The sequence below is a fragment of the Pectinophora gossypiella genome, chromosome 28 (genome assembly GCF_024362695.1).
Source record: "Pectinophora gossypiella chromosome 28, ilPecGoss1.1, whole genome shotgun sequence".
Lineage (NCBI taxonomy): Eukaryota > Metazoa > Arthropoda > Insecta > Lepidoptera > Gelechiidae > Pectinophora > Pectinophora gossypiella.
Window position 1 is genome coordinate 6,427,381 of NC_065431.1, and position 27,043 is coordinate 6,454,423.

At 40.7% G+C, this 27,043-nt stretch overlaps 2 protein-coding genes across 19 annotated transcripts in view; one reads left to right on the plus strand and one right to left on the minus strand.

The window, feature by feature from the left end:
• LOC126379104 (mitogen-activated protein kinase-binding protein 1) overlaps window positions 1–27,043 on the minus strand; it is a 143,183-nt gene that overhangs the window by 80,612 nt on the left and 35,528 nt on the right. The gene's annotated exons all lie outside the window — the stretch shown is intronic.
• Window positions 9,863–13,105, plus strand: LOC126379206 (uncharacterized). Its single transcript, XM_050027895.1, has 2 exons — window positions 9,863–10,603; window positions 11,212–13,105. Exon 2 carries the CDS (start codon window positions 11,231–11,233, stop codon window positions 12,698–12,700), a length of 1,470 nt encoding a protein of 489 aa, XP_049883852.1. The 5' UTR covers window positions 9,863–10,603; window positions 11,212–11,230; the 3' UTR covers window positions 12,701–13,105.

Genomic DNA, 27,043 nt, shown 5'->3' on the forward strand with positions numbered 1-27,043 from the left:
AGGATTTTAAATTTCCATGAAACGAATGTATACTTGAAGAAAGAGGTCTATGAGCAATTTTGTTTTGTCTATGACGATTCTAGAATGGTCTATAGTCGTGTGTGACTTTTACTTTTTCCCGAAATGGCAAAAGTTACACATTTACACATTCCTTTTCCTACTTCTATCCAGATCCTTTTATCTTCAAATAATCCTTCAGTCTATCGTTTATTAAGTATGTTTATTAATACTAATAATATTAAAATTTAACTTCTTCTTTTTATTATTATTTTATTATTATTCCTCTCCTGATCCTCACCTTTTCCAAATTCCGTTCCCTATCCGGTATATTTTATTATTGAAAAGATTCCTCGTTTTAACGACTGCATAGTAACAATATGAAATGATAATTATTATTGATGACTAAGATCACTCAAGATTTGTCATTGGCGCATCGCTAGCCGCGGAAGACAGAAAAAAAAAGAAATGGCAAAAGAATTATATGTACTTATGGTGTAGTCAAAGAAAAAATATTAAACTGTGTCGGAGCTCATTGCCAAGCTTTTCTTTCCATCCCACATTTATTTATTTAATAGACATCCGAATGTGTTTTTTTTTTCAAATGGCGCTTACGTTCAAACACATAAGCACACGACTGTATTCCAATTGAGGTAGTCAGAGGTACATCCATCGCAAGATGAACTAAGTACCCACACCTCACCGAGCCTTCTGTTAGACCAACGTGATAGGTGAGCCGTATCGCCGTCTATAATGGTCGAGACAACTGTGTTAGTGAAAACTGTACTTTAGATAAATTGATAACCCATTGGTGCAAGTTTGGTCACAAACACACGTGTCAAAAATCAATCGATGACCCACACTGACATATCTGCGTGACATTTCGCCACAATAATCATGACATGAAGTCACGACTCCACGTCACGCAGGACCAATATCGTTCGCTTTTGTAAATGTCATATAGACAATGTTCTATTGTGCAATGTGGCTTACCGATGTAAGTTAGTAGTCGTTACACATGAGCCATGGCAGGGGCCTTTGGCGGCTTAATAATAACCCTGACACCAGGATTGATGAGGTTGGTAATTCACCTCACAACCCACACGATAGAAGATGTCTGAACTTAATATTGGTAATACCGCTCAACTTATCTATCGTGTGGATTGTGAGGTGGATTACCATTACCAACCCCATCAACCCTGGTGTCAGGGTTAACCGATCAACCGATTTCAATAAGGGACTCTCCAGGCCCCGTTCCCTCACTCCAACGTGATAATCATCTATTTTCTCATTGCTCGGGGTACATAATTATTCAAAAATATAATGTAATGGCTGAGTATACCTATGCTTGATATTTGGATCAGATTTGTATAGAATTATGTTGCTACCTATCGTGCTTGGGACGACACGTTAAGCCATTGATCCCGGCTGCATTAGCAGTCGTTAATAATAAATAAATAAATAAAAAGAGTTTATTTCGGACATGTTCCATAGTGGTTAGTAACAAGCAATAAACAACTTAATCTAGTGTTAGTAATAGAACGATAAAAATAAAATAACATTTACACACGACACGGCTCGACAATTATAAACAACAAGAAAACGTACACATTAACACAACACATTACTAATAAGCAGGTTCCCACCGCCTGGTCACCGGTATCTGCAAGTCCACTTCAGTATGTAAGCGCATCCAGTGGCCAAGCAGTGGGGAGTCCCACCTATCAGTCAACACGCTCAGAATGCCGTTTGAGCTGGAACGTAAGCGCCTCAATAGCGATGCACACCTCTTCCTAATCAAAGAAACAATCTGTATTGTGATCGGCAAACATTTTTGACGCACTGCAAAAACGCGGCAGCCCAAACAGCACCCTGAACGCGTTGTTGTATTGAACTCTCAAGGCGCTGTATGAACTCCGCGTATATTCAGTCCACAGACTGCACGTGTAGAAGGACTGGCAGTACGCTTTATTAATAACCATCAATCCGCACTGGGCCCGCGTGGTGGTTTAAGGCCCGATCTCCCTATCCATCCATAGGGAAGGCCCGTGCCCCAGCAGTGGGGACGTTAATGGGCTGATGATGATGATGTTGCTACCTATATTGTTTCTCTTTATTTTGATCAGAACAATCATGGGTGGAAGGTGATGGGTGGCCAATGCAATTTTACCTAATTCTGTACGGAGATAGGTTGTCTGCGACCTGGTGACCAAAGCTGGATTCGCTTCTGGTTGTGAACCTATGTTGTATTTCCTCAATACATCTCTAACTCAATTTCTCAATCTTCCGACATACAGCTGTTTCCGTACAAGAGTCTACACGGAAGACATCCCAATACCGATCCAAAGGTGCAAAAACTTGAGAATATTGACAGAGCCGTTGCAAGGCGTTCTTGGGCCCTCATCATCATCTCCTTAGCGTTATCCCGTTTTTCACAGGGTCGTCTTAGCTGACCTTTCCCCATTCAGCGCTTATGCTTGTATATATTCCTCTCAGACGACTCCCTGAGCCGAGGTTCGCGCCCATCTGGGCATCCTCACGCCTGTTGTCTTAGGTACCGGGTGAGAGCCATCAGCGCTCCCCATTTGTCCGACCAAGCAATTAATGCCATTTACAATAAGTCACGTCAGCAAAAAGCTTACCTAACCTAAAGATTTGACAGGTCTGGTTTTTAACAGAAGCGACTGCCCGTCTAACCATCCAACCCGAAGGGAAAACCAGCCCAATACAGGCAATGTTTACTATACACATAACATAAACAGTCCTATATAGGATGTTAGTGACAGCGAATACTGAGGGGGGTGAGTCAGCTCTGAGTTAATATCAGCATAACAACTATATCCCAAAGGGCAGTCAAAGGTACATCCATCGCAAGATGAACTAAGCACCCACAGCCCACCGAACTTTAACCACCCAATTAATACCAAGTGGAATTTTCCGTCGCAAATGTACCACAAACACTCTGTATACGTACCACTGCTGGACACAGGCCTTCCATCAACCAGAGGGGGAAAACATATCAAGTCCAAATTCATTATTGAGACGAAAATCGACCACACGAGTTTATTACCAAAATTGAGGCCTCAGTTTTGTCCGGCCAAATAGTTAATGCCATCATCATCACCAGCCCATTAACGTCCCCACTGCTGGGGCACGGGCCTTCCCTATGGATGGATAGGGAGATCGGGCCTTAAACCACCACGCGGGCCCAGTGCGGATTGGTGGTTATTAACGACTGCTAATGCAGCCGGGACCAACGACTTAACGTGCCTTCCGAAGCACGGAGGAGCTCGAGATGAAAACTTTTTTTTTCTGTGGTCACCCATCCTATGACCGGCCTTTGCGAAAGTCGCTTAACTTCAACAATCGCAGACCGAGCGCGTTTATCGCTGCGCCACCGAGCTCCTCCTAGTTAATGCCATGTGCGGCAAATCTACAATAAGTCACGTCAAAAAAAGAGGCCTCAGGAAAGGGGTTCTCAAACCTTGGGGGCCCTAAGACCCACCTTGCTTGGTCCCTGTACGACTAGTTACTAAATATTGGTTACATAATGAAGAAAGTTGACGGGAGATAATTATTAGTGACAATGTAAACTTTCAAGATTATTATCTGTGATCGATAATTATTATAATAACTACAAGTAGCTATGATAAAAAATTGCTTATTGAAATGTTATTAGGTAGGTAAGTCTTCTATCGTGTGGGTGGTGAGGAGGAGTACCAACCTCATCAACTCTGGTGTCAGGGTGACTATTGAGCCGCCAAAGGCCCCTGACATGGATCATGTAACGACTACTTACTTACATCAGTAACCGAGGCCAACGGCTTAACGTGGCTTCCGAAGCACGAATCATCTTACTTTCGGACAATCTGGTGATTAGCCAGCAAGGCTAGGACACTAATCAAACTAGTAAAAATACAGAAACTTGGTAAATACTTTTGTGTTTAACAAAAAACATTTTCTTTTTTATATTTAACATATTTATGTATTTTAATAAAAAAAAACGTAATAATAAGTCGACATTTTATCACGTTTTTCTATGACGTCACAGAGTGCGTTTTCATACAAATTCCATAGTAATTTCGTGTTTTGACGTTTAGTAAAAAGTAACTGATTTGACTGGTTGGTTATTTTAAGTCTATATTTCAGAATAAGGTCCACCGTACCGCCGGCTACGGCAATTAAAAATAATACAACACATACAAAATAACAAATATATACAGAAATAAAAAGTACAATAAGGCTGCCCCCACATTGGGCGTTGGCCGAGCGTACGCGTTTCCTGAGCGTGCTGCCGGCGTCGGCGCGGCGCGGGCGTCGCGTCAGCGCACCGTCTGTGGGGCGCGGGCTTCGCGTTGTCCAGCGCCGCACAAGCGCTGCGTGAACGCCGCGCAGACGCCGCGCTTACGTCGCGTTCCACGGGCGACTGACTGAGATGCTAGCGGGCGCGGGGGGGAATGTGTGCGGGGGGCACGGGCGGCCGAACGCCCGTGGAACGCGACGTAAGCGGCGTCTGCGCGGCGTTCACGCAGCGCTTGTGCGGCGCTGGACAACGCGAAGCCCGCGCCCCGCAGACGGTGCGCTGACGCGACGTCCGCGCCGCGCCGACGCCGGCAGCACGCTCAGGAAACGCGTACGCTCGGCCAACGCCCAATGTGGGGGCAGCCTAATCGGCAACACTGCTGAGTAGCAGTTTTTTTTTTAATTTTTTTTTCAGGCAGTCGTCAGGTACACCTTACTTTCCTACAGGAAAATAATGTTTTTTTAAATACCTATTTTACATTTTTTTATGGCTAATAGGTGGGACCAAAGGCTTAACGTGCCCTCCAAAGCACGGTATCAACTTACTTTTTCGGACAATCAGGTGATTCAAGCCTGAAATGTCTTTACCAAACAAAGGACCAGTCTCACAAAGTGAAAACACCTCCACCAACCCGCAGTGGAGCAGCGTGGTGGAGTATGCTCCATAACCCCTCCGGTTGATTGAAGGGAGGCCTGTGCCCAGCAGTGGGACGTATATAGGCTATTTATGTATGTTATGTATGTACATTTTTTTTATATTTTGTACCTTATGAAGGCTGCAGCCGCACAACATGGTTAAACTAACAAACATCAGGTTTTCTCTGACTGATAAGAGGTTGCCATGTTGTTGACAACGTATAAGGCTCTATCGAAAGTGTACCCACTTTCAATTCTCACGCCGACATTTCGTTCCACTGGGCGTGGACGCTTGGCCCAACTTCTTCTATCGTGTGGGTTCTGAAGTGGATTACCAACCTTAACGTACAGGACAAAACCTACAAAGCAATCATATTTCTATTTATTTATATTCTTTTATTTATTCCTAGCTCTATAAAAGGATACTACAAGTAACAAAACCTTATACGGAAATACCATTGCGTTCCGATTTCAAGTTTAGAAAAATATAACCGCTCTAATATGGCAACACCGTTACCGGAAGCCGCCATCTTGGATGCCGGATGTAGGCCCGTTCGCGGGAAACAGCTTGCCATATTGGATTGTCGTTAACTTGACAATTCCGCAACATTGTATGTGTGTGAGTTAACATAACTGTTCCGTTTACATTTTGGTTGATTGAATGTGTTATATTATGTCAAATATTTTGACGTAACACCATGCGGTAAGGTGAGCGATAGAGTGAGAAACAGTTTAATAAGAGACAGATGTAGTGTTAAAAACTATATAGTGACTAAGATTGAGAAGGGAATGTTAAGTTGGTTTGGATGAAGGACAATACACATACATACATAAACTCACGCCCGTAATCCCTAATGGGGTGGGCAGAGCCACAAGTATTCAAAGACAACTTGCAGCCACTGTTGATACGATGTCGTAAGCTGGATGAACTGATGAACCTTAAGATGAAATAATGAACCTTATGGTGATAAGGGATCAGCCTATCGCCCATAACATTAGTCCATCATGTTAGAGGACACAATCCCTCTGTCGGTTTTTACGACATGCCCGGGGAGACAAGCAGCTGAACGTTTTTGAAGGACAACATGATTACGAAAGCGGTATATAAAGCGAAGGTCGATGGTAGGGCTGGCAGAAGACCTAGAAGGACGTACATTGACCAAATTGGAGATGTCCTTGGAAAAGGTTCAGTATGAACTACTCTGAACCGGCGTGCGTGTATGAAACGATTGATGAATGTGGAGGAAGCAAGAGAAGTGTGTCAGGATCGAAGCAAATGGAATTTCATAGTCTCCGCTTACCCCGGTGGGATATAGGCACGAGTTTATGTATGGATTGCATACCAGCGAGCATCGCGCTATCGCTATTTTATTCGCCCGGGTTATTCATTCATTTTAAAATTACTTTGTTGACAATCGTCCGTCCCTTTCCTTTTCGGCGGATAAGAAAATGACGGGTATAACTTAAAATAAACTTAAGAGGTATCTGCAGGAATCGGGGCCATTCTTCTTCTATCGGGTGGATTGTGAGGTGGATTACCAACCCCATCAACACTGGTGTCGGGGTTATTACTGAGCCGCCGTAGGCCCCTGACATGACTCATGTAACGACTACGTACTTACACCAGTAAGTAATAACCGGGACCAACGGCTTAACGTGCCTTCCGAAGCACGGATCATATTATTTTCGGACAATCAGGTGATCAGCCTGTAATATCCTAATCAAACTGGGGATCACAAAGTGATTTTTGTGATTTGTCCCCACCGGGATTCGAACCGGGGACCTCCGGATAGTGAGCACAACGCTCAACATTAATAAATGAAATTAACAAAGAAGCAAGCGGGCCAAGTTCGAACCGCCTCTTTTACGGCGGCAGAAGGTCGCAACTAATCTTGTTTGCCCAAAACCTGTCCCTGTTGAAACGCACACATTACCCAACCGGCTACCAATATTGTGGCATAACAGAACACAAGCTCACGACTATATCCCAATGGGGGTGGTCAGAGGTACATCCATCGCAAGGTGAACTAAGTACCCACACCTCACCGAGCTTTCTGTTAGACTAAAGATATGTGGTGAGCCGTATCGTATAAGAAAACTCAAGGTTTAATAACTCATACATATAACGCCATTCCGTCCCATATTAAAGAGCTACCCCATCTAAAGTTTCGATCCCAACTCAAAAAGTGGTTAAAGGGGAAGCAGTTTTATAGCTTAAGTGAGTTTTTCTGTTTATAAATAGGTTTTTTCTTTCTTTTTTTATATATAAAAGTGTTTTTGTAATATTTTTCAGTACTTTATGTAAGTACTTAGTTATTAATGTATGTCACAACATGGCTAAATGTTTTAAGTTTACGCGGTTATTATCATAATTAAAGCACATAATAACGGGTTCTTACCGCGTTTCAATGGGGATATCGGGAGTCTCATATCCCCATTTAAACGCGGTAAGAACCCGTTATTATGTGCTTTAATTATGACTAAATGTGCTGAGCGCTGTATAAGCTTTACTTCCATCGATATACTTACCACATTTATTGCAATAAATTTTCATTTCATTTCATTTCATAGGTGCAAGTCCAGTACCGTGGCATAGAATAAGGAATAACACTACGTATAGAACGGTAACCCTCCCCTCGGCACCAATTCGTATCGGGCGCCTACCTCACCCCCTCTGGGTCTTACTTTAGTCTTAAACGGCCGTAAGCCGTAAGGAGTAGGAGAGCGCGCGCGGACGGCCTCACTCGCACTTATGCGTTAGGCGGCACAGTTTTTTTTTTGACGTGACTTATTGTAGATTTGCCGCAGATGGCATTAACTACTTGGCCGGGCGCTGAGGGCTCTCACCCGGTACAACGTTTAAGACAACAGGCCTGAGGGTGCCCAGTTGGGCGCGAACCTCGGCTCAGGGCGTCATCTGAGAGGAAAAATATTTGAAAGAATTAATCGACCCTAGTGGGTCGATAGCGATAAGCGCTGAATGAGGGAAATCGTCGACCACGCCGGCGGGGTCGGTATCGGCGGCACACAGTAACAACAAGGTTTTTATATGAAGAGTCAGTAAAAAAAAGCCGCGAAGGGAAAACCAATCCAATACAAGTTAGGTCACATAACTCCAAAAATGCATTTATAGGAATGTGGGTTTCCTCGCGATGTTTTCCTTCATCGCCGAGCACGTGATAATCATTTAAGATCCAAACATGAATTCGAAAATCATTGAGGTCCGCGCTGGGATAGGAACCTGCGACCTCATAGTGAGAGTAAAGCGTTAAAAGGAGCAAAACTTATATAAACAGTTTTATTACCTAACCTTTAGGCAGATAAGACCAGAGTATAAGAGAGAACAATTTGGTACAGAAAAGCAGCTAGTCCTTACTATTAGTGATTATTTAGAAGATATGAATGCATGGGATTAACTGTCTGAGAACTGATATTAGGCAGCTAAATTACTCAATTGTATACCAATATTTTTATGTTTATTTTTTTAAAGAACGTCTAGGGCCCTGTGCCGAGGTTTTTCTTGCAGCTTCTTTTCCCCGGCTATACAGGTTGTGAGAAGCTGCAGTAGTTTTAGGCGGATGAGACGTTCGTTATGTAAAATAGACGATTCAAAGTGTAACTATGTTACCTATTGGATAAAGATGTTTTTGAATTTTGAATTAAAGAGTTTTTACACTTCATGAACATTCCCTTTAGTCAGTCTTAATCGATGGGGCTGGCATAACAAATTTTGTTAAAAGCCCTTAAGTAAATCAAAGACAAAAAAAAAATGAACATTCCCGGAACGACACATCACTGTTCCCAACCTTATGTTTTAATTTACCACCAGCTGCATCAGCGGATCTCACCAAGACTAGACTAATCTAATCTAGCCTACAGGCACTGCTGGGCAAAGGCCTCCCCTTCCTCTTTCCATTTTTCGCGGTTCTATGCGTACTCCGGCCAGTCCCTCCGGCAAGCGTCCAAGTTGTCACGCCAGCTCTTTCGAGGTCTACCACGACGCCTGTACAGTCATAAGCAATAACATGTATCCACTTTAGAACCCTGTCGCACTATCACATTTGACATTTAATGAGACTTACGGTTTAATTTGTCAAAAAATGTAATTTGACACAGTTTCCAAGTGTATACATATTAGTGGAGGAGCTCGGTGGCGCAGCGGTAAACGCGCTCGGCCTGCGATTGTTGAAGTAAAGCAACTTTCGCAAAGGCCGGTCATAGGATGGGTGACCACAAAAAAAAGTTTTCATCTCGAGCTCCTCCGTGCTTCGGAAGGCACGTTAAGCCGTTGGTCCCGGCTGCATTAGCAGTCGTTAATAACCATCAATCCGCACTGGGCCCGCGTGATGGTTTAAGGCTCGATCTCCCTATCCATCCATAGGGAAGGCCCGTGCCCTAGCAGTGGGGACGTTAATGGGCTGATGATGATGACATATTAGTACTCGTGACTGTACCCGTCATGATGCACCCAATGCGACTAGACTATTATTTAATAAACAGAGGGCAATAAAATGATAAAGCATTATTACATCAAGTGTCACATTAAGACCAATGTACTGCGGTTAGACCACAACAGTTTAGACCATTTAGTGTTTGATTAACTATTGTGTGGGCTCAGATACTGTAATACCACACCCCGGACACTTCATACAAACAACCTCGTTTCACACAGACACCACACATTGATATTATCGTACACGCGCAACTGTGTGTGTGACGACTGGGGGCTGCCAATTACAATACCTAATTTAATCGTCATTACTCAGTAGTACTACTTCTGAAAAATGCTTCACTACATAGTATAAAACAAAGTCGCTTTTTCTGTCCCTATATCCCTATGTACGCTTAAATCTTTAAAACTACGCAACGGATTTTGGTGCGGTTTTTTTAAATAGATAGAGTGATTCAAGAGGAAGGTTTATATGTATAATAACCAGTGATCGGAATAGGTAGTGCAATTTGGCGGGATTGCGTGACGAAATCTTAACATGGACATGCCAACCGCGCGGGATTACTATTTCGATACGAGCTGGTCACAATAAAGATTATTAGGGTTTAAAAATGTTATATTACATTAAATTATTATGCAATTTAACGCGACTTAACTTAATTGACCGCCATATTTTTCCTTATTTCAAACTCAACTAAAATTCTTAGAAAATGTATTGTACGAATACAAAGGCACGCAAATTGCACTCTTGTACGATTAGCGATAAGATGCCAATTTGAAATGAATGCAGTGTTCTACTTTTTTTTTGTTGGCGGCATTTGCCTTTCAAGTGGCGGCGGCATGCGCTAAACAATAAAAGAGTGAAACTTCTGTACTTATTATTGTTTTTGCTTAACAAAGGCAACGACTGATAAGAGTACTAACATAAAGTGTAAATGGGAGAAAGAGACAATAAATCCCATATTTCTGTCTCTTTTTTGCAAAAGGGATGATGAGGTGATACGGCGGTGTTTGTTCACTCCTGTTCTTCGGTTCATTGAGTGCATACGTTGTGAGTTCGAGTTACTTATTTGATTATCTTGACGACATCTTGGCTTGTTTTATGGACTGACGAACCTCTGCATTTGTGATGATTTGGCTCTTGTATACCGGACTTCTGATTTTTGCGTGACTGAATTGGATTTGTTTATGAAAAGGACCATTTTTGGGTGAAAATCGGTAAGTACTAACATTCATATTTAAATGTGTAAGGTTTTGTTTGATTGTAACCTAGAAAATTACAATTAGAAATAGTTTTAGTCTATCAATGTTACTTCGTTGATATTGGTTTTATACTTGAATCATATTTAAGTTCTCTTGATTTGTCTCTATTGTTTCAAAATAGTACTTAAGAGTATTAAAAATATAAAAGGCAACAAGGTTTGATCCCGAGCCCTTTTTTAAAATACTTAGCTATGAAGACTTGTAAAGTTTTAAATAAGATTAGGATATTAAAATGCTTAAAGGTCTCTCCACAAAGAAAAAAGCTAATAGGATTTGAATAATATTTGGCTCATAGTTAGGTTGCTTTTTTAAAGATATTTTGAATGATAAATATATATTATAGTCTACGAAAAATTAAGAGGCCATCGTAATTTACTTTTAAAAGTACAAACAGTTCGATGCAAACTTTATGGTGCCTCGGAAGTCTCGGAATATCGCGGGAACGGTAATGTTATCTAGTATTGACTATAAATACAATATGGCTATTTATACAACAGGACTAACTTTTTATAAACATGTACTTCATGTTTACATAATAGTCTAAACGATTTTTTTCTTTTCAGATTACTCAGCTCAGACAACATGAGTTGGCGAGCAAAGGAAGAGACTGTTCAACGCTGGATTGAATCCTATCCTGAACTGATGTACGAGTCCACAAATCATACAATTTACTGTACGAAATGTGAGACTAACATCGGATGTCGAAAGAGCACCATCAAGAGACATGTTGAGGGAGTTGTGCATAAGGGAACACCGTCGATGTCTCCAAATGATTTTTTATTTGATTTTATAGAGTTCCTTATTCTCTGTAATATTCCGTGGGCACAAGTTGAAAACCCATCTTTTAAAAACTTTTTTCAAAAATACATGTGCTGCGCTTGTTCTAATCGAAAAAAGCTGCCCAGTGAATCAATACTCAGAAAAAAATATTTGGACGAAATTTATGCAAAGAAGCTTGCTACAATACACAGCGAGATTGTGGACGAAAAAATATGGATTTCATTGGATGAAACTACTGATTTCTTAGGAAGATATGTAGTGCACTTTTTGGTCAAACCTTTGAACTCTACAGCATCAAAAAAAGTTTACCTAATAGCTTGTAAAGTATTAGAAAATATTAATGGAAAAACAATTTCTCAGTTTGTCATTGATTGTTTGAAAAATCTGTGGGGTGACTCCTATGAAGATAAAGTGGAAAGTGTTCTTTTGTTATGTACAGACAGTGTTGCGTACATGTTGACAGCGGGGCGAGTTTTAAAACAACATTTTCCGAACATGAAGCATGTCACTTGTTTAGCTCATGCTCTCCATCGGGTAGCAGAAAAAATACGTTCTGAATATCCGGATGTAGACACACTGATTGCCAACGGAAAGAAAATTTTTTTGAAGTCTCCCAGTAGAGTAAAATTGTTAAAAGACATGTATCCCAATTTACCGTTGCCACCTCAACCAATAATAACACGGTGGGGCACTTGGCTTGCAGCAGCCTCTTATTATGTGAAATATTTTGACGAAATTAAACATATTTTGACATGTTTGAGAAGTTCAGAAGCAGTCTCAATAAAAAATGCGAAAAATATTATTAATAAAGACAATATTCGAAATGATTTAAATTTCATCGACGAAAATTTTAAAATAATACAAATAGCGTTGACAAATTTACAAAAACGCGATAGATCCATAGTCGAATCATTTCAAATATTTGATGAAGTAAGGTCAGTAGTAAATTGGAGTATGAGTTCACCTATACAAAATAAATTAGAAGCAGTCATATCTCGCAATCCGGATATTGATATTATCAGGACGTTTTCAGAACAAATCGCAAGCGGTTCAGCAACTGACGATATTTTAATTTGGAAATTTGCCCCGCTGACATCAGTAGAAGTTGAACGGACGTTTTCGACATATAAATGGATATTAAATGTTAAAAGAAATAGATTAAAGTTGGCAAATATGGAAAAGATTATCGTAATTTATTTCAATTCCACAGAAAACGAAAATGCTATTTCAAATGTTGAAGAAATTGATAGTGAAAATGAAGATGACGATTGAAGGAAACAAACTTTTTAATTCAATCGTTCGTTCGTTCGTTTTCTGTCGAATTGAAATAAATTACGATAATTACTGTTTTTATTTAATGCAAAGGTTAAATTAAATATTAATCAACAATGTTAAATTTCATTATGATTATCATGTGCTCATAATTTGGTGCCCGATAAATGGCAATAGGCTCGCCCCCTATATGCGACTCAAACATAGCTGGCGAGGAGTGGGTATTTTATACTTCTGCCTACCCCTTCGGGGTTACAAGCGTGATGCTATGTTTTCTAATGGTATTTCTCTGATTATGTTGTTAATTATCAAATGATTATTTTAACTTGTTGTCTACATTGTATGAACACTTTTATTCGTAACTGAATGCTTACACGTTTTACAATAATAAAAAAATATTTAAAGGACCAATGTTTTTTATTTCTTCCATACTTTTCACTTTAGAAATGATAAACATTTAAAATATAATACTTATAAAATAATTGTTTTCTTTTATAATACCAGTATAGATAGAAAATATCCGAAATCCCGCAATCCCGCAATCCCGCCGGGCGTATCCACACTAATATAATGTTTGAGGTCGTTGACCCTAAATTGCACTACCTATTCCGATCATTGATAATAACATCCATTAAATAGTGGAGAAATACTGTTATTTTTGAGGTATTAATGTGATGTCGAAAATAATTTCATTTTTTCCTCAGCATTGCACCCGAGCGAAGCCGTGGGCGGGTCGCTAATTTAGTTAATATTAATTTACCACACAAATCACAAACAAAAAAAAAATAACAATGAAGGTTAAGAATATCAATAATAAAAAATAGGCACTTTACACTTCACGCGTTTTCCCCTCCTTCACAGGGTCCGCTTACCTAACCTGAAGATTTAACAGGTCCGGTTTTTTACAGAAGCGACTGCCTGTCTGACCTTCCAATCCGAAGGGAAAACCAGCCCAATACAGGTTAGGTTTTCCTTCACAGCTGAGCACATGATAATCATTTATGATCCACACAAGAATTCGAAAACAAATTCTAGGCCTATACTGGGATTTGAACCTGCGACCTCAAAGTGAGAGTCAAGCGTTCTACCAACTGGGCTATCACGGTTCTTGAGCTCATGTGTGTATGTAAATTAAATCTGCCTACAAAGTATCCGTTGGCACAGTTTACCTACTTGCTTATCTTTTAAAGCAATCAATGTTATCTTCATGACGCAACAGCTTTTAGTATGTGCAAAACTTAAAGAAACTGAAAGTCTGGGCAAGTGGGTCACGAAGATCGGAGCTCGCTCTAAAGTGGGCAGATTACATCTATCTTTTTATAGACTTAACGGTTTAGCAAGCGCCGGAGAAATGAGTTTCACACAACGATTTCTGTGATACGTCCCCACCGGGAATCGAACCCGGAACCTCCAGATCCTGGGACATAGTCGAAATCACTTTTTGCCACCGTCCTTTGCTTTGTAAGGACATTGCACGCTTGAATCGCCTGATTTCCCAACAAAGTAAGATGATTGTTCAACTGTTTATTTTTAGTTTTAATTATAAGAATAATAATTGAGCTCTTAAACATGCTATCTACGCAGCAAATCTTAAAACTTATAATTTTTGTTCTATTATGGCTGCATAGATGGCGCTACTAGTAGATTAGAACGCGGTATCAGAAATGTCATCGTGTTTGAGTGGGTTGGCCTATGTAACTAGTTTTTTTTGAGTTTTTGTTCGGACGGTTATCGCAATAAAGCCAATTTTTTAATAGTATTCTCGGCTTTCATTGCGTCGCACCCCTCTCATAGGATCCAAGAAAACTCGAGGTTTATTCATGGTCCTTCGGAGCCGGATAGTCGCATACTATTCGGTAGGGGTTGCAGTTTTTTAGTAATTCCTGTAAGGAATTACAGCCCTCCGTACCTAGTAAAGGGCAGTGGATCGCTGTTCAAGGGTACGCAGACAATATACGGGTATAACCTGTATATTGCTCTGCAATTATTATTAAGAGTGCGGAGTGGAGGAAGATAAGCTGCATACAAGTTTCGTGTACCGAGTAGTGTGGAAGACCGTCAATACAACTGACGGATGAAACAAACTCCGCGATTAACGACGTGGAAGAGGATAACCGTGCATTGTGAGGCACGGAGGACCGTCCTCTCCAGCAGAAAAGGCCTATCGTGCTTTAGGAGACAAGGAGGAGAATCGACGGTGGCGAAGGGAAAATATACCGTCCATAGCGAGGCGCGGAGGAGCGCCTTCTAAGTCCGTAGGCGGAGGCCCTATCGTGCTTTATGAGATACGGATAATAATCAACGGCGGCGGTATAGTTTCCATACCGTGCATTGCGATGTGCGGAGGAACTAACAAGTGAAAATTATTGGGCTACAACTACAACACGCCATTACCCTGCTCTAGTAGCAGGCGCCGAAGTGAGTCGCGTAACCAAGGCGGAGGGAGGATCATTCTTATGAAGAACGAAGGTGGACGTGTATCTTCAGGTGCAGGAGTTTCAAGGAAGTGACAGTGATATTTGTGTTGTGTTGTGAATTAAGGGATTGTAAAAAGGACACTGGTTTTTATTACTATTTACTTTTTTTTGATTTAACTATAAATAAGGGTAGAGAGAGGGAGGTTTACTTTTGCGTTTGGCTACTTTAAAATTGGGTATAATGGAGTCACTGATTAATTACCAAATCGATACGTTCGATCGTATTAAGAGATCTTTTGTAAATTACAAAAAGTCACCTAAAGAAAGAATTACTAAAGCATACGTAGAAAGTAAATTGGATACATTAGAAAAAAATTGGGATGATTTCTTGACGGGTCATAAGGAGATGATACAACTTTATGCGACTGGGGAGTTAAAGGAAAGTAGTTATGTAAAAGAAGAGATCTATGACAGAACGGAGGAGGAATATATAAACTATAAATGTGTTATGAAAACAGTTCTAACTAATTTTATGTCAGACGCAAAGGGTACAACCTCGGGCCAAGTGGATGCTTTGAATGTTGCTCCCTCAGCTCGGTCACAAGTATCGGATGCTTCGCATAATTTGGTTAAATTGCCAAAAATCAACATTCCCACCTTTTCAGGGAAATATACTGAGTGGACAACATTTAGGGATCTGTTTGTGTCAATGATTCATAGTAACAATGCATTGGATAAAGTTCAGAAGTTACACTATTTGAAGAGTTATATCAAGGGGGAAGCGGAACAATTACTTAGGAATATTCCTATCACGGATAAAAATTATGACAGATGTTGGTCTTTGTTGGAAGGACGGTACAATAACAAAAAATATGTATCGCACTGTATTCTTAAACGCTTGTTAAGTCAAAAAACTGCCACAGTCGAGTCCCCAAGTTTGCTGAAAGAATTGATTGATACTTCTATGGATTGTTTGAATGCACTTTCAAATCTAGGGATAGATACCTCGTCATGGGATATTTTAATTATTTACATTCTGTCTTTGAAATTGGACGTTGAGTCAAGGAAGCAGTGGGAGTTAAATGTAGCAAACAATGTACCTGCGGATGAATTACCCACCTTTAAACAGTTTGAAAAGTTTATTACTAACAGATTCAGAGCATTGGAATTCGTGGATCAACGCGTGGTTAGCAAACCGCAACATAACCCCGTAGTTTACAAGCCGAGGTCGTTACACGTTGCTAGCGCAGAACAATCTTATCAATGTCCATTTTGTTCGGAAACTCATCGTTTATATCTTTGTAAAGAATTTGTCAAACAAGACAGTGACGCTCGACGTGATTTTGTACAGAACAACGGCATTTGTTTCAACTGTTTGGGTGGCAATCACTCTGCAAAAATGTGCAGGAGTCCGGTGAAGTGTAGGATATGTAGGAGACATCACCATACGTTGGTACATCCAAAGGTAGGTAACCCAACTCCCACACGGTCGGCGTTTGTTACTACAGAAGAAGAGACAGTAGAAGATACGAGTACTGCAGAACAAGACATAGAAGATGTAGGGACTGGTAATGCAGATGAGCTTTTTACAGAAGAGGTTGTAGCAAATACTGTTGCAGTGGGAAGCCCATCTGTGTTGCTGGCTACAGCAGTCGTCAATGTAGAAAAGGACAATGGCGATATGTATACTCTGAGAGCGTTATTAGACCAAGGGTCTCAGGCTTCCTTTGTAACTGAGGCGGCGGTGCAGTTACTTAGATTGAAAAAAGTGCCTGTGAAAGGAAAGATTTCGGGAGTAGGAGGAGAGCGAGTTGTAGACTCAAAGGCGGTGGTGCAGCTAAGGCTGAAATCTAGGATGGATCCAAAGGTGGAGATTCAAGTACGTGCTCACGTTTTGAAATCTATTACTTCTTTCTTGCCGAGCAAGAAAGTTGTGGAATTGGAATGGCTGCAGATACCACAAAACCAACTAGCTGATCCCTTATATTATAACCCTAATAAAATTGATATTTTGTTAGGAGCCGAAATATATAGCCAAATCATTAGAGAAGGTGTAGAAAAGGATCCTACAGGCGCGATGGTAGCACAGTCGACTTCCTTTGGGTGGATTCTGTCTGGTCTGGTTGGTACATCATCCTCAGCTCACATAAATGTAATGCATGCTGCAATTGAGGATGATGCGCTGCTCAAGAAGTTTTGGGAATTAGAAGCAGAACCTACATATAGTGTAGGAAAGATATTTACCGAAGAAGAGAACAGATGTGAAGAATTCTTCAGCAAAACTACAACCAGAGATTTACAGGGTAGATATGTAGTAAAACTGCCATTTAAAGGAAATATACCTAAGCCTGTAGAAGGCTCAAAGGAGATTGCGAGGGGAAGGTTCTTATCATTAGAAAGGAAGTTAGAAAAGAATGAAGCCCTGAAGAAAGAATATACAAGAACCTTTGAAGAATATCTAAAATTAAATCTCATGACGGTGGTAAATAATGAAGATAAAGAAAAACCTGCTGTGTACTTACCTTACCACGAAGTAATAAGAGAAGACAAAGACACGACTAAAGTGCGAATAGTTATGAATGCATCTAGTAAAGGAAAGAATGGAGTTTCGTTAAATGATACTCTTATGATTGGACCCACTCTCCAGATGGAATTAAGGCATATTATTATGCGTTGGAGGACTCACCCTATAGCTTTGGTGGCGGACATTGTGAAAATGTACCACCAGATAAAGGTAGATGATGATGATGCCGATTTTCAACGTATTTTGTGGCGAGACAGTCCTGAAAAAGATATAACCGAATACAAATTATTGAGAGTCACATTTGGAACTTCTTGTGCTCCGTACCTGGCTGTAAGATGTTTGATGCAAGTGGCGCTGGATGAGGGTCATAATTACCCGATGGCTGCTGAGCGAGTCCTGAAAGATTTTTACATGGATGATTTATTAACGGGTTGTCAAACAGTAGAGGAAGGAATACAAATTAAAGAAGAGATGACTAAGCTGTTGGAAAAGGCGGGTTTTCAGTTGCAAAAATGGTCTAGTAATAGTAACCAGTGGATAACAGAGGTGAACCAAGAGAAAGAGGATAGGGAAGATTATACAACACAAGAACTGAAAATAAAAGAGGATACTGTAATAAAAATTCTAGGACTTACCTGGAACCGACGCGAGGATGTATACCAGTACACGGTAGCTCTCCCGGTGATGAAAGAACCTGTAACTAAAAGAAATATTTTAGCAGACATTTCCAGACTGTTCGATCCATTGGGTTGGGTCGCACCAACAATAATTATAGCGAAAATAATTATTCAAAAGCTGTGGTTAGCAGGAGTTGGCTGGGATGAGGAGGTCCCAACTGGTATATTGAATGAATGGAATGCTTACCGTGAGGAGTTAATGCTCTTGAGATCATTGAAAATACCACGCTCCTTGGGATTTAAAGTAAAGGATATGCAGATCGAGTTGCATGGGTTTTCCGACGCATCCCAATCGGCTTATGCGGCAGCAGTATATGTACGTACTATAGATTCAAAAAATAACGTAAAGGTAAACTTAGTGACGGCAAAGACAAAAGTTGCACCAATAAAACAGGTGTCCATACCCAGGCTAGAATTGTGTGGTGCAGTACTCTTGGCTAGGTTGATGGCAGAAGTGGGTGCAGTATTGGAGATTCCAAAATGTCAATGGTATGCTTGGACAGACTCTACGGTAGTGCTCGCGTGGATCAATAGTCATCCAAGTAAGTGGAAGACGTTTATAGCTAATAGAGTATCCACCATCTTGGATAATTTGGAACCACAACAGTGGTCTCACATTCGATCGAAACAAAATCCTGCCGACCTTGCTTCGAGAGGTCTTCGTCCAGCTGAGTTAACAAAAGCCACTCTATGGTTTACTGGTCCTGAAATATTAAAAGAAAAAGAAGTTAAAAGAGAAAAACCCAAAAACTTACATACGAAATTAGAAGAAGCGAAAGTTCATTTTATAACAACGGAAGAGGAGTTATGGGAAAGATTTTCAACACTTACCAGATTAGTAAGGGTCGTGGCATACTGTAGACGTTTTTTGAACATGAAAAAACCTAAAGGGGAAAGACATAGTAATAAAATTTTAACAAGTGAAGAAATACAAGAAGCTTTAGAAACATGCATTAGACAAAATCAATTAGAAAATTTTAAAGAGGAAATAGATACATTACAGAAAGGTGGAAGTTTAAAAAGAAGTTCTAAAATACTTACTTTAAATCCTTATGTAGATGAGAAGAACATTCTGAGGGTAGGAGGAAGGCTTAATAATGCCAACTTTAACGAAGACAGAAAACACCAAATTTTGTTGTCAAAGAAGGGAAACATAACAAAGTTGTTAATCTCTGAGGCGCACAGAAATACTTTGCACGGAGGACCTCAAGCAATGTTGCGTTACTTGTACTCCAAATATTGGATCATAGGCTGTAAAATATTGGTGAAAGGACATGTTCGTAGATGTACTACCTGCTTAAGATATTCGGGTGCTGCAAATAATCCTCTCATGGGACAATTACCGGCAGTACGAGTAACACCAAGTAGACCTTTTAGGAGTAGTGGGGTAGACTATGCGGGTCCCATAAATATAAGAACTGCGAAGGGTAGAGGACACCGTTCCTATAAAGGTTATATTTGTTTGTTTATATGTATGGTGACCCGCGCTGTGCATATAGAGGTAGTGAGTGATCTCACTGCTCAAGGATTTTTGGCTGCTTTCCGAAGATTCGTAGCTAGGCGTGGACATTGCACTGATTTGTATAGTGACAATGGAACAAATTTCGTAGGTGCTTCCCGTGAGTTACGTAGTCTTTCAGCTGAAGAAAAATCTCAACTGGGAGAAGAAATCAGGGAGAGTCTTGCGACTAAAGGTACACAATGGCATTTTATCCCGCCACGTGCTCCCAACTTTGGGGGGTTGTGGGAAGCGGCTATCAAGTCAACGAAGTTTCATCTAAAAAGAGTTATCGGAGAATCGACACTGACTTATGAGGAGTTAGCAACCGTGCTTGTTCAAGTTGAAGCTTGCCTAAATTCAAGACCGTTATCGAGGATAGAATCTGATTCAGATAACGAAACTATTCTAACACCAGGGCATTTTCTTGTGGGAGAAGCATTGGTTGCAGCCCCAGATCGCAGTTTCGAGTCTTCAAGCATATCAAGCTTAAGAAGGTGGCAGCTGACCCAACGCATGCTACAAGATTTTTGGAGGAAATGGTCTCGGGATTACATCAATACGCTCCAAACCAGGTACAAATGGCAGCGACAAACACCTGAGCCTAATGAGGGAGATATAGTTCTTGTCAAGGAAGACGACTTGCCTCCTAGCCGATGGCTACTTGGAAGGGTAGTGATGAAACATCCCGGTGCTGACAAAGTTACTCGAGTCGTCACATTAAAAACAAAAAATTCCTTGATGAAGCGTCCAGTTTCAAGGTTGTGTATACTCCCTGTAGCTAAGTGATGATTTAACTTAAATTATATTTTTATTGTATTTTTAGAAGTTTAATTCTGTTTTAATGTTATAGTTTAGCTATTAGAGTATTGTTTTATTTTTTTGTTATGTGAAGTTACCACGTTTCACGTATTGCAATGTGGTTTTATAATTTTGTTTAGTTGTCTGACGTTAATAAGCCTTAACGCACTGTATAATGATTACCATTAATTGGTGTCTTGATTTATTATTTTTATCATTCATTTAGTTGTATCACGGTGGGCAGTAGAGTAGTATAATTCATTTATTTGTATTTCTGGAGGTAGTGCCATTTTTTCATTGTTTAAGGCCAATCTAACTATTGTCCTTGGTGGGCAGTTATGTTCAACTGTTTATTTTTAGTTTTAATTATAAGAATAATAATTGAGCTCTTAAACATGCTATCTACGCAGCAAATCTTAAAACTTATAATTTTTGTTCTATTATGGCTGCATAGATGGCGCTACTAGTAGATTAGAACGCGGTATCAGAAATGTCATCGTGTTTGAGTGGGTTGGCCTATGTAACTAGTTTTTTTTGAGTTTTTGTTCGGACGGTTATCGCAATAAAGCCAATTTTTTAATAGTATTCTCGGCTTTCATTGCGTCGCACCCCTCTCATAGGATCCAAGAAAACTCGAGGTTTATTCAATGATTCCGTGCTTCGGAGGGCACGGTAAAGGTTATTATAAGATTAGTGATTATTTAGAAGATATTAATGCATGGGATTAACTGTCTGGGAACTGATATTAGGCAGCCAAATTACTAAATTGTATAAAAAATATTTTATGTTTATTTTTATTTTTTTAAAGAAGGTCTAGGGCCCTGTGCCGAGGTTTTTCTTGCAGCTTCTTTTCCCCGGCTATACAGGTTGTGAAATTGCAGTAGTTTTAAGCGGATGAGACGTTCGTTATGTAAAAATGACGATTCAAAGTGTAACTATGTTACCTACGAGTTGCATGGTGGAGTATGCTCCATACCCCCTCCGGCTGATTGAGAAGAGGCCTGTGCCTAGCAGTGGGACGTATATAGGCTGTTTATTTAACAAAGCCTCGTTTGCAGTGACGGTTCCATGTCGCGGCGACACGATCACGCGACATGCCGTGTCTACCTAATGATTGGTTTTTATCGCACCATTGACTGCTCTATGTAATTTGCCTATTTTCTGCTTATGTGATGTGATGACAGGCTGTGTAGAGGCAAATTAAGTTTCATTCTCGTTTCAAAGGCAATCCTTTGTTTAACGACACGTGATGCACGCACGCGACTATAAATGTAACAAAATAGATTATACACCGCTATAGACATACTACTACCGTATATTGAACATCAGCGCTCACAAATTGGAACGCAGAGTTACTGTTAATATAGCGACGTTGACAGTACTTTACCTCAGTGCGCGATTAGGCGCCGAACTGGCAACACGGCGAAGTGCGTGGTAAAAACTTGCAAAAATAGAAGCTCAAAGTGCGAAAAGAATGATGAAACATCATATTTCTAATAAGTAATTTCATTGTGCATACTATGATAACATAGTACTTATAAAAATTTTAATTTTCGCAGTAAAACCCACCAAAATTATTATTTTAGTTTAAAATACAGAAGTCACAGTTATAACCCGACCGCGTTACGAATGTTCACCGTCAAGAATACGTACACATGGTCGCAGGTTCGAATCCAGCACAGACCTAAAGCAATGACTTTCAAATTTGTTTTCGAATTCACGTTTGGATCATAAATAATTATCACGTGCTCAGCGGTGAAGGAAAACATCGTGAAGAAACCCACTTACTGACAAATGCATTTCGGAGGTATGTCACTTAACCTGTATTGGGCTGGTTTTCCCTTCTCGGGTTGGAAGGTCAGACAGGGCGTCGCTTCTGTAAAAAACCGGACCTGTCAAATCTTCAGGTTAGGTAAGCGGACCCTGTGAGAAACGGGATAACGCTGGGGAGATGATGAACCGTCACGAATACATATATTACTTATCACACCAAATCGTCAACCTCCTTCTTTTTGAAGTCGGTTAAAGACATATTGTCACAGAACTAAGTAAGTCAAGATGATAAGTCATTATTAAAATTGTCGATTTCGTTTCCATCTCGTGCGGGCGACAATTTTCCACGCGCTCATATCCTCATTTAAATGATTTCAAGTGCGCGTGCGCGATCATTGAAACCCACGCCTGCGCGCGACCAGCGAGGAATTCTCTCGAAATTCGCTATACCTACTTGCATAGATATCCAATATAAAATAAGGAAGATATTTAGCTAACACTTTATTTATTATTTTGTCTTTTTTTCTCGTGTGGGTAGTGTGATTACCAACCCCATCAACCCTGGTGTCAGGGTTATTATTGAGCCGCCAAAGGCCCCTGACATGGTTCATGTAACGACTAGGTACTTACTTACATCATTATTTTTTTAAGGGACTTATTGTAGATTTGCCGCAGATGGCATTAACCACATGGCCGGACAAATGGGGAGCGCTGAAAAGGCTCTCCTCACCCGGTACAACGTTTAAGACAACAGGCCTGAGGGTGCCCAGTTGGGCGACCAATGTCTTAACGTGCCTTCAGAAGTACGTATCATCTTACTTTCGGACAATCACATCTTCTATCGTGTGGGTTGTGAGAAGGAGTACCAACCTCATCAACCCTAGTGTCAGGGGTTACTATTGAGCCGCCAAAGGCCCCTGACATGGCTCATGTACCGACTACTCACAATCAGATGATCAGCCTGCATACCCCAGTCAGCTTCCCGACTAGTCGGCACATATCTACACTAAACTAATTACCCGTGACATTCTCGAGTTACGCAAGACTGCCGTATGAGACGAACAATGATCAGAGAACATACATACATACATTTAGTGTTTGTAGGCGTGTCTGAGTCATACATACATATATGTATGGATACTGTAGGCTCTTTATCGGGTAGGCAGCTCGGAAGTTCATTTGCATTGGCTGACGAGAAGTTGTCGAGTTGTGTAACCTTGTTCACAAGTCACATAAACTCTTTATTTTTCACTTTCCTTCCACCGAGTGTAATTAGAATACCATTGTATTTAAGTCTATAAATTATGTAATACACACTGGATTCAAAAAAAAAAGAAAAGAAAGGAAAACATGAAACAGTAGGACTAGGGCCCTGTGCTGGGAGGTTTTCTGGCCACGTTTTTCCCTCAGCGTTACAGATTCCGATGTGGTAGTAGTTTTACAGCTAGTTACATAATATGTAATTTATTTTTTTTGACTTTCAAAAAGCGCTTACTTTGTAAGTCAATTTTGAAAAATAAATATTTTTGAATTTGAATTTTGAATTTATTCTTCTTCTATCGTCAGGGGCCTATGGCGGCTCAATAGTAACCCTGACACCAGGGTCGGTCGGGTTGGTACTTCTACCTCACAACCCAAATATATCAGGTGATCAGCCTGTACTGTCCTAACCAAACTAGGGAGCACAAAGTGATTTTTGTTTATATCTCCCCATCGGGATTCGAACCCGGGGCCTCCGGATCGTGAGTCGAACGCTCAACCACTGGGCCACAGAGGCCGTTGTTTGAGCGTGTAAAAGAGATAGCATGTACAATAATGAGGATTCATTATTTACATACATACATACATAAACTCACGCCCGTAATCCCAAATGGGGTGGGCAGAGCCACAAGTAATCAAAGACAACTTGCAGCCACTGTTGATACGAAGTCCTAAGATGGATATGATGAACCTTATGGTGATAAGGGATCAGCCTATCGCCCATAACATTAGTCCATCATGTTAGAGGACGCAATCCCTCTGTCGGTGGTAGGATTCATTATTTACAAACAGATAATGTCACACGTTTGTGTTAAGATTAACATATCTTAGCACATGACATCAGCTTCGTAGTTACGCTACGATTGTACTCATATATAAAAAAAAAACATGTCGAGCTCCTCCGTGCTTCGGAAGGCACGTTAAGCCGTTGGTCCCGGCTGCATTAGCAGTCGTTAATAACCACCAATCCGCACTGGGCCCGCGTGATGGTTTAAGGCCCGATCTCCCTATCCATCCATAGGTAAGGCCCGTGCCCCAGCAGCGGGGACGTTAATGGGCTGGTGATGATGATAATGCATGATATATATTTTAATTTGTATACCTGAATTATAAGGTCGAATATGGCGGACATCCTAGCTATAACATCATTTTGTATCTGTATTCATACAAATAAATGGAGAGTATTTTACAGAAATGCTGCACCGACAAGAGCGTGGCTCTTAAATTGATGATGATGATGATTCATACAAATAAAGAACTTTGAACCTTCTACAAAATAATCTTGTAAACAAACACGACAATGCTTCCTACCACCATATAAAGATAAAAACGCAGTCTCACCATATTCTTAATATAATCAGCTCTGAACTAGGTCTCACGTTGAATACTAAGTCGTAGGAAGCTATTCTAACGCCTATATTGTGTGCTACAGTCGACATATACATATATAAAGCCACACACGCAATCCCATGCGTTTCAGCACATCCCGGACACTACATACAAACAACCTCGTTTTACACAGACACTACACATTGACGTTATCGTACACGCGCATCTGTGAGTGTGACGTCTGACGCCCTTACAATTGAAGACTAAAGTAAGACCGAGGGGAAACGGCGGGGGCTGAGGTAAACCTAGCTCAAAGGTTTTATGGTACGAGTTTCCGACCTTCAGAGACCAGCCTCCTACATTCGCGAAATTCACTCTCAGAGGCGTTAACCATGAACTCAATATGATGGCAACGCGGCCACCTACTAACTGTTACCTAATCATACATACATACATAAATTCACGGCCTTAATCCTTGCGAGGTTAGGCAGAGATAATTCAATGCAATTATTAAAATATAAAAATTAGATTATTTATTTATTAACACAAATTACATAGACATTACAGGCAATCCCAATTCGACTATGTAATGCAATTACTTATAACATTAATTTATTTATTTCAGATGATAATATTCCATCTAAATAATCAGTAATTAAATTAATTAAAACACATTACTGTACACCATATAAATAATGTCATTATGAAATGACGATTCAAAGTGTTACTTTTTTGCCTGTGTCGAGGTTTTTCTTGCAGCTTCTTTTCCCCGGCTATACAGGTTGTGAGAAGCTGCAGTAGTTTTAGCCGGATGAGACGTTCGTTATGTAAAAAATGCGATTCAAAGTGTAACTATGTTACCTACTGAATAAAGATATTTTTTTGGAGCGGCGTGGTGGAGTATGCTCCGTGCCCCCTCCGGTTGATTGAGGGGAGGCCTGTGCCCAGCAGTGGGACGAATATAGGCTGCTTTTGTTATGTTTTGTGTTGAATTACGAATTTAATTATGTTATGAGACAAAGTATAAATCAAACATTCCTACCAACGTTAGGTTTTGATAATATTTTCATTTTGTTTACAATGACACGCGCCTAAGGTTATCATTTAAGTATCGAATGACATTCAATTATCAATTTATACTGAAATCAAGTGCTGCTTAACGAGAATTTACGAACATACATACATAGCACGTCGGCGAAAAGTCGCCAGTATGTCGGTATTCCACAGACTGCACTTCGGGGAGTGTGCCCGCGATCTACACGAGCTCATTCCACCATAAACATAAACATAAATAGCCTATATACGTCCCACTGCTGGGCACAGGCCTCCTCTCAATCAACCGGAGAGGGCATGGAGCATACTCCACCACGCTGCTCCACTGCGGGTTGGTGGAGGTGTTTTTACGGCTAATAGCCGGGACCAACGGCTCAACGTGCCCTCCGAAGCACGGAATCAACTTACTTTTTCGGACAATCAGGTGATTCAAGCCTGAAAAGTCCTTACCAAACAAAGGACAGTCTCACAAAGTGATTTCGACAATGTCCCCATCGGGAATCGAACCCGGACCTCCAGATCGTGAGCCTAACGCTCTTACCACTAGACCACGGAGGCTGTTAGGCATTCCACCATCCCCCTTTTATCTTCGGACTTCCAGACGTATGGGTTCCATCCCTGTTTGGTGGATATCCCAACTATTCGCACAAAGCGCTTCGCATCGTCCTTAATTATGCGCACTGCTAATGAGTGGAATTCTCTGCCGTCTTCTGTATTTCCGAATGCATATAACCCGGGTGCTTTCAAGGCTAGAGTGAACAGGCACCTTCTGGGCGAGCTCGCTCCATCTTAGGCCTCGTCAATGCCTTCGGACAAGTCTGGGGCCAAGAGCAAACCCATCAAAGGTAAAAACAAAAAAAAATCATACATAAACTCACGCCCGTGATGTCTAATGGGGTGGGTAGAGGACTAAAGAGAAGACTATTGTTATAAACTAAACAGAAAAAGAAACATATGAATATGATAACAGCTTATCAGCCTATAGGCCATAATGATGGCCCATCGTGTTAG

Coding starts and splice junctions, on each gene's coding strand:
- LOC126379206 (XM_050027895.1), top strand. CDS start 11,231: ATGAGTTGGCGAGCAAAGGAAGAGACTGTTCAACGCTGGATTGAATCC.